At 40.3% G+C, this 18,142-nt stretch overlaps 1 protein-coding gene across 4 annotated transcripts; it reads right to left on the bottom strand.

The window, feature by feature from the left end:
• Positions 1 to 757: 757 nt before the first annotated feature.
• arf1 (ADP-ribosylation factor 1) lies at positions 758 to 8,958 on the bottom strand. Of its 4 annotated transcripts, none has more exons than XM_030403061.1 (5): positions 8,821 to 8,958; positions 2,889 to 3,090; positions 2,645 to 2,755; positions 2,376 to 2,500; positions 758 to 2,258 (listed from the first exon to the last, which is right to left on the bottom strand). In XM_030403061.1, exons 1-5 carry the CDS (start codon positions 8,911 to 8,913, stop codon positions 2,097 to 2,099), a joined length of 693 nt encoding a protein of 230 aa, XP_030258921.1. In that variant the 5' UTR covers positions 8,914 to 8,958; the 3' UTR covers positions 758 to 2,096. The 4 variants fall into 4 exon arrangements, with proteins under 4 accessions (XP_030258921.1, XP_030258922.1, XP_030258923.1 ...); XM_030403062.1 differs by lacking the exon at positions 8,821 to 8,958 and adding an exon at positions 4,249 to 4,388; XM_030403063.1 differs by lacking the exon at positions 8,821 to 8,958 and adding an exon at positions 4,165 to 4,293.
• Positions 8,959 to 18,142: the final 9,184 nt, after the last annotated feature.

The raw sequence follows: 18,142 nt of genomic DNA, 5'->3' as shown, positions 1-18,142 counted from the left end.
GAAGAGTGCAAAAAACCAGGCTGGTCCTTTTATAAGACCGAGTACCGTTAGACCGCCACACACAAACCAAGCTGATGGAGCAGCAGGAGAGGAGGCCACACAAAGCAGCCCTACGAGGGACCCGAGACTCTAACTCCCTCCCCTTCCAACACCACCATCGTCTCTTGCCATGTTTTATAGGCTTGGCTGCATTAACCATAGCAGCCTAATCAACCTGCAAGAATGCTGTCTTAGATTGCCACCGCTGCACAATGTGAGACAGGGTGTGCTCTCCACATTACTGCTCTAACCCCAGCATTGGGTGGTTTACACCAGCTCAGGCCATCGCATTTCTCCGTGGGTCAAAGGGTGACGGCCCTAACATCAGTTTAATTGTTATGCCAGTAAAATGTCAAATAATTGTGAAAGGGACATCCTCCAATTGCTTCATTTCCCAACAGCATACCTTAACTAATATGCATTTGTTGAGATCACAAATTGATTTGGAAAATAATGTTATACAAAAAAGTGTGGGGAGGGGCCTTTTGATAACTTTTCAAATCAGTTTGACATCTCTGGGCATCCACAGGCTTGGATTACATCAGACGAGCTGTGTGGAGCCATTCAATGCTGCATTTTTGTTTGTTTACATTTAGAATCAAGTCCCCAGCTACTCCAGCTAAAGCAATACATTCATCTTTGGGTGAACTCATCCTTTAAAAGTTGTACAAAGTCACAAAATTATACCAAAAAGGGAGAAAAAGCTACATTCCACACCTCAGCATTCAACATTTTTATTGCATAGATTGAAAGATTTTTTTTTTTTACCCAGTCACTTAAATTACATTGCCTTTTCCTCACAAAACAAAAGGTTTACATAAAAAAAAAAAAAAACTTAAGAGATTAAGATAAATTAAAGCAGTTATAAGTCAAATAATCTTTAATGCAGCCCTGAAACATCTTCAGAGTAGTAAAGCAACACCCACACCTTTAAGAAAAGAAGCTTGGAAATGAGAGGCAACATGTGTCTTTGATACCTTGTCCTGTTTACCTCAGGGATGATGTGTTGCAAACAAAGAAATACTGGTTTCTTATATCAAACTGAAAGCTGTAGCTGAAACTGATTCTGTATTGCCATTAAAAATGCCATTTCCCACATTTGATAACTGAATAAAGGAAAAGCGTCACTTGCTAAAGCCTTTAGTGAAGACAGAAGAGCAGTGTGCAACTCCTTTAGTTACAATTACTTGCCACAATACACATAACAAGTTATAGCATATGGCTGTTGAAATATGTACTCAGTTGGGTAACAGCTCCTGTGCAGCTTAATGATGTAAACACCCAGTAAATATGCATGTCCTTTAAGACCAGCAGACCACTTCATGCTGTATTTCTAGTAAGTATTGCAGAGGCAGCACATGATAAACCTGAGACTCAGAAATACAAAAAAAAACCCATTAATGCTGACTCAACAGACTGCCTTTCAAACAACCATAAAGCAGACAGATGGGACATCAGTGTAGCATTTCTAAAATCAAGCCATCATATGTATCACAAACGCTGGTTAGTGTTCACAGAGGAATGTCAGTACAGAGTACAAATAGTCAATGCCAGTGTTTTATAAATGGTAATCAGGGACATGTAGTCACTGGCTGAAACAACTATATTAGCTGCAAGTAGTGCATCATGTTCCATCCGGTTTCTAGAAAACTAAAAGCCCCTCACGGACCGCTCTTTACAGTACATGTGACCAGATCATAACCAGTCATCAGATTGCGTTGAGGTCCTAGGGGCCATTCTTATTCCATCGCTTCCCTTTTTCTTATTGAATGCATCGATGGCTGTCCAACAACCAGAAAGAGAAATTACCATTTGTATGTGTGCAAGAAGCTGCTCCATTACCAAATATACTTACATTTACATACAATAAAACAAAAAAACCCACAGCTTTAGAAGAATAAATCACCCGCACATCTGGTCTATATGTTTGTGATAATAACATCTGAGGTGAAACTAGAAAAACCTGCATTTCTTTTTTTTTGGACAAGGTAACTCCGTTTGGCAACACCTTAAGAGTAGAGTAGATTGGGTGTAGTAGAATAGTTGTGGACAGCAGGTTAAGATCTGTTTTTCAGCTGATTAGACAACCAGTCCAGACCCTCATAAAGGCCGTCCCCAGAGGTGGCGCAGGTTGCCTGTATGTACCATGTTCTACTGCGTAGGCTGTGAAGTCCCAACTTGTCTGTGACTTCTGCTGCATTCATGGCATTCGGAAGGTCCTATAAACAGTGAGAAAATATTAGAAGCCAATCTTGTGAATACAACAGAAAAACAAGCAGCAAAATGTTTAGATTATACACCTGCATACATTAATTGTTTTCAGAAGTATGACTTACTTGTTTGTTGGCAAAGACTAATAGCACAGCATCACGCAGCTCATCCTCATTCAACATTCTAGAAAGCTCTTCACGAGCCTCCCCAGCTCGCTCTCTGTCGTTGCTGTCAACGACAAAGATGAGACCTGGAACAAGAGCAAATGGGGAAAAAAATGAGTGTGTGCGATGTGTACTGTAGCTTTAAAATACAACACAACGGAAACTTAAACAAGAAACAAAAGTTAATTAAAGCAAATCAAAGCTCTAAGAACTGATATTACTGAACGTACCCTGTGTGTTCTGGAAGTAATGACGCCACAGCGGTCGAATTTTGTCTTGACCACCAACATCCCATACTGTGAAACTGATGTTCTTGTACTCTACTGTCTCTACATTGAAACCTAAAGGAGAAAAAAGTTATAGTTTAACAGTTATGAGGGCACACATTTCATAAACTGGCTTCTTAGAAAACAATTATGTGATGTTAAACCTAACAGCCATGTATTAGTCTCAGAATAAACATAATTATTTTACCGATTGTTGGAATAGTAGTCACAATCTCTCCGAGCTTGAGCTTGTACAAAATCGTTGTTTTTCCGGCAGCATCCAGACCAACCATGAGGATCCTCATCTCCTTTTTCCCAAACAAACCCGCAAAGACCTTTGCAAAAACTCCCCCCATCCTGACTTCCTGGTGATTGGATCCTACTTTAGCAAAAACAAACAAAAAAGAAACCTGCGGAGAAGCATGGAAAGGAAAATAATCAGCATCAATTTTCATAACCAATTGAGTGATTTTTAAACGCAAAATGCCCAACATTCACTTATTTCGAGGAAGTACTGACTGCTCATCTTTATCTAGTGTGATATGAAACAATGTCTTTGGGTTTTGGAAAAAAAAAAAAGCAGAGCTGCAGGTGAAAGCAATCCAATTTCTCTCTCTACGGACAGTGTGAAACCATTCAGTGCACTCTTTAATACAGCCTATCTGTACATCGAATAACATTTCCTATGCAAACCTCAGGGAAAAATGTAAAACATTATCTTTCACCTGTTATCAACATCTTCAAGGGTACTGGATGTTATTAAAAAGGTATTATTCAACCGTAGGGCTGCTCAGGCCTACAAATCCTGTTCTCCAGGTGAGAGGAAAACAGGTTTGTTTGGTTCTGACCTCAACAAATGTCGCATGATTTGAAAGCTTTTACAGTTCATTTCAAAAGCGGGATTCAAAATATATAATCACCACTCATATTGAATAACATCGCAATAATAATATCAGTCAAAAACAATCGCAATGTCATTTTAATGCCAGCCCCAATTCACAGACATCATTGCTCTGCTCGTCTTTGCTACAACATATGTCAGTTCTATAGAGATAATAGATTTAAACATTGGTGTTTGAAAATGGTTAACTACGGTTGTTACTCTTGTGAATTAAACTAGACGTGAAGACCCAAGGAGGCGGCTCGCTGGAGTCCTATGACATTAGCTTGTCAAGTTGCAATGCTAAAAGTTACCGGACTAACCTGACGTATCCATACTACAAAGTTAGCTTGCTAAGATGTAGTGCTAACACTTACCCAACCAGTTCAAATTTTCGGAAGTTTATTGAAAAACTACTTTAAGGTACGCTAAGTTTGTTTTCAAGTGTTTCATGCCAATTAAATACAAGTCTGGACACGAGTGGTAAACACGGAAATACCAGGGGAACGTCTGCTTAGCTAGCTAGCTAATCGGTAAAGTTTGAACGTCTCTTTTCTCTCAGCGTCCTGACTGACGTAACGGCGGCCACGCAGACGACACTTACACGTTAACGCACGGCTTTCTGCGCGTTACAGCCAGCGAAAACAGCAATGAGTTGGATAAATTCAGGTTTCTCGTACACACTTACACAGTTGGTGTGTTTCCTTCCTTCTTCAAGGCGTTTCCTTCCACAGAAAGATGGCTACAATTTGACACGTCAAAGGTTCCGGTCCCCCAAAACTTCCGTGGTCACCACGGCGGGAGACGTCGCCCCCTGTGGCTGAGAGGGGGATTGCACGCACCGTCTCCAACGTTTAACTATCCATTTAACCTCTTTATCTCAATAAGAAATTAATGAACACTCAATAAACTCTTAATAAAGCACACACAGTGTATTTATACATAGAAGGACGTTTCGGTGCTAAATAATTATTTTATTTTATTTTTTAACTTTTTATCATCTGTAACTGGTTTATAAAAGATGATAAGTAACTCAATGATAACACATTATCATTTTGCTGTTATCATATTTAATTAGATATGATTACAAATTAAACATGTCTTGCAGTGTGCAATAGTTTATTGTGTAAGCACGTGCGGGAGCTAGGCATGCTGGTGCTCCTAAACAAAGCTATAACATATGCCGAATTTATAAGAAGGCCCAAATAATTAAGGATTTGTCAGTAACAGCACTTTGCAAAGTTTACAGAGTTTCTCCTGACTCGCCAACTCACGAATTGATTGTTTTTATAAAGGTATCTGGGGAATTTCTCACCCTCTCCTTGCAGAGTGGCTGCTTTGACCTATAACATGTTATAGGCCATTCAGTGAACACATAAAAACATGAATCGTGCGAACCATTTACTACGACGTCATTATATAGACTGACTCTTCTACAGCCCCAACTGTGACTGACTTCCCGTGTCCCTGCCTTAAAGTAGAATTTAAAGTGCAGGACTTTTAACGGTTGTGACGCATTTTAATTAGAGTTGCCCCTGTGACAGGACAGGAAGGAAACCAGCAGCTTTAATGGCAGGTTCTTCTAAAACTATCAAAAGAATGAAAGAAGAAGTAATAACAGTTTTGACATTATGCCGTCCATGTATTGCCTTGCAGAGATATCTACTTAAGTTAGTATTCTAACCAGCTAGCCCCGGCAAGCCCAGGTCCAAAGCTCCTGTGCTTGCAGGGTAAACACCCACACTTCCCCAGTTCTCTAAATTCCCTGTCTGGACCACTAACTGTACGACTAAGGGCCTGTGTCCACATTGCATTTTTTTTTTTTTTATACCGCCCAGAGAAAAGGTGCAGTGCCCAGCGTCTTTTTCTGAGCACTCTGCCTTTTTTGTGCAGCTGCTTCGAGCACTTGTGCTAACTAGCTAACGGCAGGTACAGTTACTACTGTGGTGATAAGCTGCCCATCATTTGTTTTGACAATGAATGTGACAGGTGGCTGATTCTTAGATATTGCACCTTTAAACAAAAAAAAAAAAAACGGTCGCTGCAAGTCAAGTCATTAATTTCTATAGCACATTTAAAACAACAGGAGTTGACCAAAGTGAAAAGTCAACAGAACAGACAATAACACACCAGCAGACACCCAGAGTTCGAGATGAAAACCCTGAAAAAAAGGAGGATATCACGCTAATGCACAGGATGAACAGGAAAGGTGAGGTGATTCAAAGAGACTAAAACAGGAAAAAAGAAAACAAAAAACGTTTGACACCATTGATAGTTCAAGTGAACAACACTGGTCATCTCTTCACGATGCAATGTTCAATCATTCAATCAATCAATCAATTATGGTGAGAGATCAGAACCGGACTCAATAGTGGGCGGCCATCTGCACCTCTTTAGGTTGGGTTGAGAGAGAGGGAGAGAAAAGGAAGAGAGGGGGAGAGAGAAAGACAGAGGGAGGGAGAGAGAGGCTTGACTCTTATTTTGATCATCATGCCAAAAAATCAAGTATTACTGATTACATTTTAGATCAGGTATTTAAAATGTGGCATTGAATGTCATTATGTATTTAAACTGTGTGTGGAACAGCAGCCCGCAAGTTATAGCATCCTCACAGTACTCCTGTAGTCTGTGTCAGTACTGATACTGAGTCATTTACAATTCGGAATATGCATAAGTCATTGTATTTGTATCGAAAATGTTTTGAGACGTTTAAAGAGTAAAACAATATTTGTGGAACTCAAGTTTTTCAATGCTTTACTTTCGAAGTAATTCAAAAGCTTCCATTATTCCATTATTTGTGCAATTTAAATGGATTACGTTACTAATTACATTAATTTATATTCAGTACCTGACTACATTTCAAAGTAATCTGATTCTACCTTGTGCACCATTCTACCAGCTGCTTGAAGGATTGACACATAAACTTCAAAAATCAAATAACAACAATATTTACATCAGAAACTCTTCCAAAATGTAGGTCTATGCACCGATTCCATGCATCTGAGATCTAATGTAGATCAATTTCCGGAATCCTTTATTAAAACAACATGACAACTCCTCAAATAGTATGACATAGTTAATTATGTTCTGTTATATAACTGTCTAAACTTTAGACGATGCTCATAAAATACAAATCGCTCACTGCCTAACGAGCATCCTGCTGATGTCTTGCAGTCTGTCATGTTCAGTTTAAATTCACTTAAACCTATCGATGTATTTGTTTTCAAAGTCTGCAACTTCCACTTTCTCAAGATCCACGACCAGGTCATTAAGAAAAAAACGGACTACGCTTTTGTTTGGCCAGTTGAATTTTAACCAGGGTCAACTATGCCTGCTACCCCCAGCAGAGGGGGCAGCAGGAGGGGAGAAGGGCAGGAGAGAGCAGCAGGAGGGGACAAAGGTCTATAGCTGCTGATGGACCACACAGTGAAGGCTCATAATGCTGTCTCACTCTGCTACCATAATTTGTGGTTTTGCCATGCCAAATGCCTGAGAGATCACTTCAAGCATATTTTCACAGCAACTGCTGTCTTTTTTTAATGCATGTGTGGAAGGTGTTTACTGAGTGGCAGTTGTTTAGATTCTTGTTGATTCACACATTTAACTCTCACACAAGAGGAAACTGTATCATAGTTTACAATCAAACACACAGTAAAAGAAAAAAAGGTGTCAGTATGTAATATATGTTTTTTTTTTTATCCTCTCTGTGTTTTCCAAGATATCATTCAAACCCCCAAAACTTTGTTCAGTCAATAAGTGATGTAGGTCCAACAGCACAATGTGAAAACAGATACTACACATTGTTTCTGTTTCAGAAGACATGCAGCTGATTTAACAATCTTGACCAAAATGAAAACCCTTGTTCATAAACCAAAGGTTTCTAAAAGCCTCAGGTGTCTTCAGGTGAAAACACAAACTCTGACACACTCAGTTTTGGTGAGTGACTTAGAGAAGAAACATGAGTTTCTTTAAGAAAATTTTGCAACCTACAGTCTACAGCCGGGCAATCAATCAATACTATGTAACTATCGTGATATTAGACTATATCATCTTAGATTTGGGATATTGTCATATCATGATATGTGATAAGTTGACTTTTCCTGGTTGGAAAGGCTGTATTGCAGTAAAGTGATGTCATTTTCTGAACTTATCCCACTTATCATATCCTCCTTACTGATGATTTAAAAAATAAAATCAAAAATCTTATTGTGTTAATATTTTGTGAAAGCACCAATAGTCATCACTACAATATTTAGCAATATTGATATCGAGGTATTTGGTCAAAAAACGTGTGATAATTTATTGTGTGGTGCAGTCCCAGCATCGATGAAGTGCTTTTGAGCTTTTCAGTGCTTTTTGAGGAGTAAGTCCCTAGTAGTTTTTTTGGGGGATAAGTCAAGTCACCCTGTTCACAGAATATCGCAGTTATGAACAGATTTAGGCTCTTAAGTTGCACATGTCTGCAGATTTCTTGCTCCTGCCAACAATTTACATAACCATCCATGAAAAAAATCATTTCGTCAAACCTAAAATGAATAAAGGTTTTTTGATCCATCATGTCTAAAGTTGAGTCAGGTCACTTTCAAGTCCAAGCCGAGACTCGAGTTGTTCATTTTCAAGTAAAGTTGCAATTCACGATGTTACTTTAAGGCCATATCGCCCAGCTCCACTATGGTCTCATCTAACCTTCTCAAAATCATCTCAAGGGAATAAAAAGCAGGTGGCAGTAAATTGCAGACAAGACAGTTTTGTTGAGAAGGTTGCATTTTGGAGCAAACAGTGATATCCGTAACACAAAGTTGTTGAATGTCTTTCTGATCATGACAAGAAACAAAAAAAAACTAAACAAAAAAAACCATACAGCTTAACAAGACAAGAAGTGAACTGCAGCTATAAACTGTTCGGTGATCCTCCATACAGCTGTGAAAAAAACAAGAGAATTCCCCCGCCCCCAGCCCCCTCTTTGCACAGTGAGAGCACAGGTGCAGGTGCTGCGGTGTGACAGCAGAGATCAGGGCAAACATGTGAAATGAAACCTGTCAGCATCATATTTTATGTAGCCAGTTCACGTATCTAGAAGATTACACCTGCAGGCTGAAAACCTCTGTAGGCCAATTGTTAGCATAAATAATGCTCAGTGATGTCCAGTTGTTTTTGACCCTTCTTTTGATTGCATGAGCATTTAAAAAAAAAAAGAAAAAAAGCAGGTTTTGTTCAGTTGATATTGTCATAATTTTGTCATAATACATTTAAAACGTACCATGCGGTGAGCCGTCGATACACTTAAGATCCAAGAGGTTTTGCGGAATCCACCTTTCCATACTCCACAGGTAAACATGGCGGTAATATCCATTTGAAGCACTGTCCTTTTTCCTCCTTCCTCCTTCCTCCTTGCGGCTTCATATCTCACCAGATACTGTCAGTTGTGATGTCTGGACAGGGGGCTAGAAATAGGACAGTAGGGGGTGTATATATCACGCACACCCCCCTCGAACACACGCCCAAACCCACAAACAAATTGTGTACACGCTTAACTACTTTCTCCAACACATGCACAAACATGCGCACAAAGAGACACATGCCTGCACTCTCTCTCTCTTTTTTTTGTTAAATCCTTTCTTTATTTGTGTCAGATGTGTCCCAATGAACACCTAAACCCACCTAAGGGCCACGACCCCTGAGGGGAGCAGCCACAGTGGGACTCTGGAGTGCTCTGTCCTGCAGGAAAAATATGCTTCTGGGATATGTATACAGACTATATCATCACCTGAGAGATGTTATGCAGGTCGCCGAGTTAGTCATACCCAAATCAAAGTAAATTTATGGCTGTTTGTGAATGGAGGAGGGCTGCCAAGGAGCCAAACAGGCTTCGCAGTAGGAAGTGGGTAAGGATCTCAGTAGGGGCCTTACTCCCCTCTGAGACGAGGCCTAGCAAGGATAAAAACGCTCAGTAAGGGGCTTGGGAACACTGATCTGGTGTGTGTGTGTGTGTGTGTGTGTGTGTGTGCGACCGAGACAGAGAATGTGTGTGTACGCGTTAGTGTGTATGCATTAGAGAGAAGTGTTGCAGTTTTGTGAGCCTTCACATTAAGAACTTATTTTGGATTTGGGGTTTGTGTATGTCTCAGTAATCATAATAATCATGATAATAGACTTGCATTATGAAATGGCCTGAGGGCAACCAATAGACTGCTGTGGGAATGGTACAAAGGAGCTGGTTTGGGCTAAGCAGTGCTGGAACTCGGATGGACAAGCATGGGATACCTCCCTCTGCGTCTCATGTACTGGATTATAGGTCGGGCAAAGTCCCAAACGAGGTGTGAAGCAGGAAACAAACCGAACATTATTACATCGAGCAGCATCGTTGCCATGAGAGGATCCATGCTGGCTTCATCCATTGGCAACAAGTGCCACTGGGCACCCTACCCCACGCCTCTCACAGTAGGGGGCGCTACAGAGAGAGACACGCTGGGGCAAAAGGATAAATGCGCACCAGTGTCGGCTGCCAATCACCTTTGTATGGTGATTGTCGGCAGCCTGAAAAGGTCGTTAAGGGGATTTACATAACATTTTGCACTCCACCCCGGGTACATGCGGAAATGTTTGATTCCATATTGAGTCATTACCGCATGACGATGGTTCTCATGTAATTTGACAGCGCAGTTTATGGTAACAAGGGAAGTGAGGCGATCTGGTTGAATAGCAATAGCAAAATAGTAACAAATACATTTGGGCAACAAGAAAATGAAAGGTAAAGTTCATAAGCCACGCCTCTTTTACATTGATCAGATTTTTCCGGAAACCTACTTGTGCAAGACTAATATCCTCACCGTAGATGCCACAAATAATATTTAACTGTGAGAGACTGTGCCACCTTAGATACTAGTGACCTTTACACTCCTCCGGTGAGTACGACTCTTGAATTTGTGGGAGCCATTGGCGTCAATGGGATATCCGTGACAGATGGTTGAGACAAGCTCTTCAAGGACGCACTTCCTTCGAAAGGACATGGGGTTCTCTAGCGTGGGAGGGGGGGTTTATCAAGAATGGGAATCGCTGGCTTGGAGGATGTGGATAATACTGGCAAGGTGTAAAGGCACACATAGAACACCACGTCCATGCCAGGGAACTGGATTTCCTTGTAAAGGATGACTTGGTTCAAAGTGAGGTTACCAAGCTCCAGTTCTTCAAGTTCTCAGGACCCTTAGAATGATTTAGGGCATTTCATCACCTTCCGTGTACCCAAAACACCTTTTTTTTACAGGCGTAATATTTGAGGCTGCGTTGGCTCTTTGAAACTTGCTCCGAGCATCCACATGGGCTATGACGAGCCAATGCAAGATGAAACAATAGCGAGGATAAAGGTATTTCTTTGAAAGACTTTTTTGTTTCCCTCAGTGGGTTGGTTTGAAGTTGATTCATGTTTGCTATGTATACAGGTTTTTAAGGGTTGTCCCACCCTTGTTCCCTTTTTTAAATCCAGCTATATCCCATTGGAGGAGGCATCAAAGATTAAAGTGTGAACCTGTTGCACCTTGGGGTAGATAATTGGTTGGAATGCACAGCATGTCGAAGCAGGGCCTTGAGGACAACCAGCACCAACCAAAACCTGTGGCATCAAAACCAGGTAGGTGTCCAGATTTGGCATTTGGGATTTTTAACCTGTCATGTTGATGCCAAATGATTTGTAACACAGTCTCATCGTATTCCTCCAACAATCAGGCATCAGTGACATTGACAGGTTGATTTGAGTGGCCCTGTGGGCCCTTTAGAGAGGCCTCGTGGTGACAGGCCTCACATGCTCCCAAGGTGGTCCAGGTAGGGTGTTTTCTATTGCTACTGACAACTGATCTCTCTTGGTTATATAAGCCACTCAAAGATAATCCATCAGTGATTTGAACACTGAATCCAAGTGTGTTCACCACAGGCCAAAAAACATAATGAGAATTGATTATTCCCCTTTAATATCATTGTGCTCTGCAAACTCCAGAAATATCAATAAAGATTTTCAACATGTAAGTTGTGTCATCAACCCTCCATTTTGTTGGACACTGTTTTGATAGGGAGGGCTTCTTTGTGTGTGTCTGTGTGTTTGGTGTGTGTGTTGCTTGACGGCGCACCTGTCTGCCTCGAGGCTTGAAAGACTACAGCCTCTCATTTCTGACTGGAACTCATGTGGTAATGCATTAGAGGGCTTGTCATTGTACTTTATTGAAGGCCTCTGACAAGCTATTTGACACCCTGACAGGGTCAGAGGTGTCAACCTGCTCAGACTGACAGGGAGATGGACACATAAAGGTGCAGGCGAATTAGGTTGCTATCCGAGTCAACTGCAGGTTGTAGCCCTAGGGCTGCTCCGCCAATAAAGCCCGGATGTAGTCACGTTTGATGCATAGACAGAAAACACGAGACATGTAGATCACTTTCCATCATTTAAACCAAATTTAACTTTCCACATTTCTCTTTTTTATCATATTTTCCTTGTGATGTCTTTGTGTTTGGTTTAGGCAGAAAAACCTCTATTGGAAATAAAACTATTTTATCTTTGGGGGAATCAATCCCTAAAAAGGCCTCAAGACGAATGGGCAATGCAAGTTGCATGTGATGTTTTCACATGAACGGTATAAAATAAGTGGTTGTAGTCAATGTGACGTCAACAATTGGTTTGTTGTCACAAATGTTGTCATCTTAGCGTTCTTTAAATTTTTCCTTTTATCAAATTTAAATCAAATAGCTTCCAATAATCCTGGATCAACTGACCCGCTGTCTATGGCTAACAGAGAGGCCAGGCAACATTAGCATAGCAAACACTAAGTCATCAGATAACGATAGTGCTAGCTAGTTATCCTGATTCACACAATGCAGCAGGAAAATAAGTGAGAACTAGCAACTAAACAAAAAAAAACCTTTTCTTTTCCTCATAAGCTTACATAATCTCTGTCTTGTTTTTGCAACCAGTGGAGTTTCTCCCTACTGGCGAATATAAATACTTGTTCTGCACTTTTTCAGACACAGAGGTTACATCAGCTTCCTTCTATATAAGTGATTTATCCACCTCACAAATGCATTTTGTGCTCATCCAGACCAAATACGGTGGTATGCACGTGGGAAACAAACTGGAAATGGTCTTAAATCCAAATAAAGGGATAATTAGCACATTAGGTCACAATTATTTTGAATATTGTGCACACACTTGCATGTAAAGATGCGAAGGACTATGGGCTTGTAAGGGCCACAAAACGGCAAACAATTTAGCTGAGACTGCACAGGATGGAAATAATGGAACAATGAATTCTAAAGTCTCAAATCCTTGTTAAGACCCTCCATCTTTCAAACTAAACTAGATCACACCAAGAATCTCCTATCCCTTTATCCTGTTTAGATCCTCTAATCCCTCAGCCATTTTCCATTCTTTCTCTTTTTCTCCATTTCAAATGGCAACTGTTTGGTTGTCCGGCATTGGAACGTTGAGAATTTGTCCTCTTGGTGAAAGGAAAGTAACTATATTGAAGAAAGGAAGAACAGCTTGACGGAGCCAAGAATGCTACAGATCTCTTTAAGTCCCATAATGAGATGTTTTCTCTGCTCGGAGCTTGTATTGACATGGAGACTAATGATTTCCACAAAGTAATAGATTGAGAAAGTAATGCGCAGGGGTGGGAAAGACAACATGAAGTGATTTAAGTCGTAGAGTAGCCAAGATGCTCAGTGCCTCTCTTTGTAAGGCATGTAAAGAGCCTTAATGATATCACTTCTCCGGAGCAGACGCATGCAGGAGCATTATTGCAGAGTTTGCATGTATCTCCATAATGGCTGTGGTTTCTTGATCACTGCAAAACAGAAACATAGTTATGGACTCGTATGAATGTTTCCTGGGGTCCAAGACCTTTCAATTAGGTACTAATGTTATCTATATTAACCCTTCGCCCCTTCCCTGACTTAGCTTTATTGAGGGAAGGGCAAGGGGGTTGGGGTTGCCTCAATAAAAACAGCACTAAAAAGCAATTACAGTGCTGTGAAGAATGGGACTTGTCAGTAATTTGCTGTCTAAAACCGAGGAGATTGCAGGTCTGGGGCCGATTGGAATTCTGAGCCTGCAGTGCAGTGTGGGAAAAGCAGTGGGAAGGCAAGCACCACCCTTTGTGAGGTAATTACTGGAACTACCAGAGGCCAGCGCCAGTCCCTGCTAATGATAACCCCGCTCCTCTCCCCTGCTAGCCACCTTGTAATTGATATACCCAAATCTCACTCACTCAGGACATGTCCACAATAATGTGGGTGAATTTCGGACGTGCATCTCTTTTTTCCGCTTCATTTTGGCTTTTGAGTTGCTGTTTTCAATCACTTACAAAACACAATACAGAAAAAAAAAGTTTGTGAATCACATGTTAAGGTAAGATTCAGGCATTTACTCATGGAGTTTGCATTATACCAAATTCTCACTTCAGGCTCCCAGATTTCCATGAATTGTTTGTCAGTTGAGCCACTATATGGAAACGAATTGGAAAAAATCTGGAATAGAAAAGAGAAATGAAGGGTGTTTGTTGGTGTTCGTGTAAAGATTTACACACAGCTTCTGTTTCTTGTAGTGTTAGCTGTGACATGAAAGTTCATTTTATTCACCTCCCCTAGCCATGACAGTCTGATCCATTATTCAAAAGTTTACTGAAAGCAGTTACGTTTTAATAAAAAGTAAAATAATCCCATCTTAATAATGCAGTAATAACTTTACGAATTACTTTGGTTATTATGATTTAGAGTGCATGTAAGTGGCTTGCTGACTGAAAAGGTCTTGATAATTTTTTGATGAATTTGACAGTTTGAAATGACCTGACAGTTAAAAATGATCATGTTCTTTATCACTTTTATATTCAGATGACTGCACACATATATAATAAAGTTCTGAATTCTAAATGTCGCCCCTTACATGAGGCAGATGGTGTCCTGGCTGTATTTAGATGGTCAGTTACTGTATATCACTGGTCAGGGTGATACCTGACGCATCATTTCATGATTAAAAGTACTAAACCACACTGAAAAACATCTGCATTCAAAACCGTCCGTGAATAAAGGTATTTAAGTATTATCAGCAGAATCATTACTGTTAGTGTTATACCATCAGATCAATATTTATTGCTACATCAATGTTGCATGTTGCATTTTGCCGCTCGATGATGTAGAAAGTCAAGCTAATATCATCATATGTTTCTTGTGTTGCTGCTGTGGACGTCCAGAGATCCCAAATCGATTTGAAAAAAAGTTGCAATATTTAGGCAGTTTTTTCACTGGCTAATCTAAAAGTGTCTTTTCAAATCAATTTGGCATCTCAGAGGTGCTGGAGACTTGGGTCGCCCTGGTTGTTTCTTTCTGTGATAAAACAAGTCCTTCAGTTGTTTAGGAGTTGTTTAAGATCCAGAAATGTTTAGTGGACTACGAAACTTTACTCAACTTTCCATCAGAGTGAAAGTGAGTAGATAATTATCAAAATTTCCATTTTGGGTAAAGTTGCCCTTTTAAATTACGGTGGGGGCCCTCACAGAAAAATATCACCTAAGGCACCGGAACGTCTTGGACCGGCCCTGTCTATAATAGGCATCTGAAACTTTTAAGTTATTAACTGTATGAAATGAGACACATGTAATAATTGTATAACAAAAAAAGAATAAATGCATAAGGATTCAGTCCTCATCAAGTGAAATAATCTCAGTTTCTAGATGGATATGACAGGAGTACAACAAATGTTGAATCTACATCCTCCAGAGAGACCGACTGAAACTTCTTCTGGACGTGTGCGCACCCTCATCCTACCTGTTGAACCGCTTTGAGCTACAAGAGAGGTGAAAAGGTGACTAATGAGTGATCATGTCTGCCTCCTCCCCCCCAGCTCTACAGCCCCAGCCCACATTGATCTGGATGATGACCCCTTGTCAACCTCCAGGCACGGGACCCTTCCACCACCACCACAACCAGACCACATCTTACGGCAGCATACCTGAGCACAGAGAGCTCCCCATGAAAAATGTCCTCAAACTGAAGAGTCAGCACTGTAACCAAATGCACACACATGCACCCTGCCAACACACACACACACACACACACCCACACACACACACACACACACACACACACACACACACACTCTCACACACACACACACACACACCTGCAGACTGTGTAGTGCATTAGTATGTCTCCCATATCACCCCCACCTCCCCTCCCTCCTGGTTATCTCCCCAGTTTGACTAATGTTCTCTTGTAAGTACAGAGGTGGCAAAATTCCTTTGTTGGCTTCAACAATACAAACAGGCACTTCAAAAGGGGATAAGGCTGCTTTACAGGTGTCACATCTCTTCTGATGATGGCCGTCCTCTTTAGAAATCTCACAGATAACCCATCATCCTCATTCAAGGCGGGTGACATACTTCGCACGTCCCCCTCCCTGGCTGTAAAAGGGAAAACATATTGCCATGATTGCTACAGATGTGACGATGTTTCAACACAGCCGTCAGAGGAGGGTTTTATTTTGTGTCGGTGCAAAGAGTTATCTGTATTGGATTATTTTTTATCCGTCTGCTGTGACTAATGTTTACCCAAAATGTGGCAAATTAGTGATTAGCATTGTGTGATAAACAACACATGGCTCAATCTAAAGTTAGATTTTAGTGGCTGAAGTGTTGGGTGAAGGTGTGACTGCTGTCAGGATCTATTTATTTAGAAAATAGAAGTGAGAAATATCACTTACAGGCCATATAAACAGGACCATTAAGGATAAATAACGTGAATTTAACAATGTGAGAGAGATTAGTTTGTAATATTTGAAATTGGGAGTCTGTCATGACAGTTTTTCTCGCAATAGACACATGAAAAAATTTATTTTTACTTTCGATATTTCTCTGATCTGGATTGCTCGATGTGTTAAATGTGTTAAAGACTGAATCCGAGGGAGTGATCTAATTTCAGACAGAAGAACATATTGACATCAAAAGACCTGCTTCAAAGTCAGTTTCATAATGAAATGCCCACACACTGCACTCTCCCCTCTGTAGCTCTGCTTTGGACCGTCACCTTTTGGTGTGTTTGACCTATCAACAAGAAGAGCTTTGAGAATCACATTCTTTAAAGCTGCAGTCAGACACATTTCATGTTGAGCATCAGAGCAGCTCAGTCTGTCATCTTTTCACATTCAAACTCATCTTTCAAACTACAAAATGTTTGCACAAAGGTAAAACATCAAATTGAACGTATCAGTTATTCTAATATAATTCCACTCATCATACTGACCAATGATGGAATTTGACTAAGAAAATTTACTTAATATCGATTTATATTTATCCAAAATATTAGTAACAAGTTACTTTGCAGATTGTAGCTTGCATCAGAGCCAAAGTAGCACATTTTAAAAATACATTTATTTTGTGGCCATTTGCATAAACAAACACAGCAAAATACTCAATCAGACTATCAGATCACATATTAATATTACTAGAGCAGAAGTCTTAAAGTGTCTTATATTAAAGCTACTTTTTTCTAGCAATGAATGTGCATAAGTATCAAAAGTACAAATAAAAATAATTTAAACTGTACATGATATCTCCTGACATATTGGTCGACAACATCTCTTTTCCATCTGATTGCAGACAAAATAAATTAATTTAAAAATGCAGAAAACAATCTGCAAAGTAACTAGTAACTAAGTAAAGTAATTGAAATACAGGACATGTACCACAATATTGTGCCTAAGTACAGTGCTTGGATACATTTACTCAGTTACATTGCATCATGGTTGACTTTTAAACAGGCTTTTGATACTTTGGTACATTTACTGCCAGAAAGTACATTCAGTATTAGATACTTTTGCTCAAGTACTATTGGTATGGGTGACTTTCACTTTTACCAAATTAATTAATATTTTACAAAGATATCTTTACTTACACTCAAGTATGGCTTATATCACATTATCACACTATCTTTCCATCAAAATTCCACTGATACTGATACAATTATTACACTGACTACTGCCACACTGCACTCTGTCGCTCTGGGCTCACAGCACCTTACTGACTACCAGCCGGTACATACTAGCTCAGGACACTTCTTCAATTTTACAACTGTTCACGGTGATTTCCATGTTATGTTTCTCTATATATACACTCTATGACATGCATGCTGTTCCAAGACTGGGAGGCTGTACTGTATAGCTGAGTATCACTTTAATGTAAATAAAGTTGAATTGAATTATGTTGAACTGAACATCAAAAAGCCTCAGGAAGAGGAGAGACAGGAGCTGGCTGTAACCAAAGTGTGACTTCTGTGGGAGTATTTGCATGGTGTCCTTTGAGTGTGAGCCTTTGCACCACTCCACTGTATATATGTCGCTCTGGTCTGCCCCGGCTTTATTGAAATGCATGCAGTGGTTTGTTGTGAATGTCAGGGTGAAACTCGGGACATAAAATAAAAAGAAGACACCGATTGCAATCAGTCCCATTGTCTCCCATTTATATGGTTATTGGGTGGTGACTCTTGCAGTCTGGTCGCGTCGAAGTTCTCACAGTCAGGATGCCATCTCCCTCACTGGAGCCGCC

Source organism: Sparus aurata, chromosome 21 (assembly GCF_900880675.1).
Source record: "Sparus aurata chromosome 21, fSpaAur1.1, whole genome shotgun sequence".
In the NCBI taxonomy this organism is placed as follows: Eukaryota; Metazoa; Chordata; class Actinopteri; order Spariformes; family Sparidae; genus Sparus; species Sparus aurata.
This window is presented reverse-complemented; position numbering and strand designations above follow the sequence as displayed.

Bases quoted from the DNA above. Each gene is read 5' to 3' on its own strand.
- arf1 (XM_030403061.1), bottom strand. From the start codon at position 8,913: ATGGATATTACCGCCATGTTTACCTGTGGAGTATGGAAAGGTGGATTC. The intron at 2,756-2,888 runs GTAAAATAATTA...TTTCTCCTTTAG, and splicing joins GACTACTATTCCAACAATCG to GTTTCAATGTAGAGACAGTA. The intron at 2,259-2,375 runs GTAAGTCATACT...CACTGTTTATAG, and splicing joins TAGTCTTTGCCAACAAACAA to GACCTTCCGAATGCCATGAA.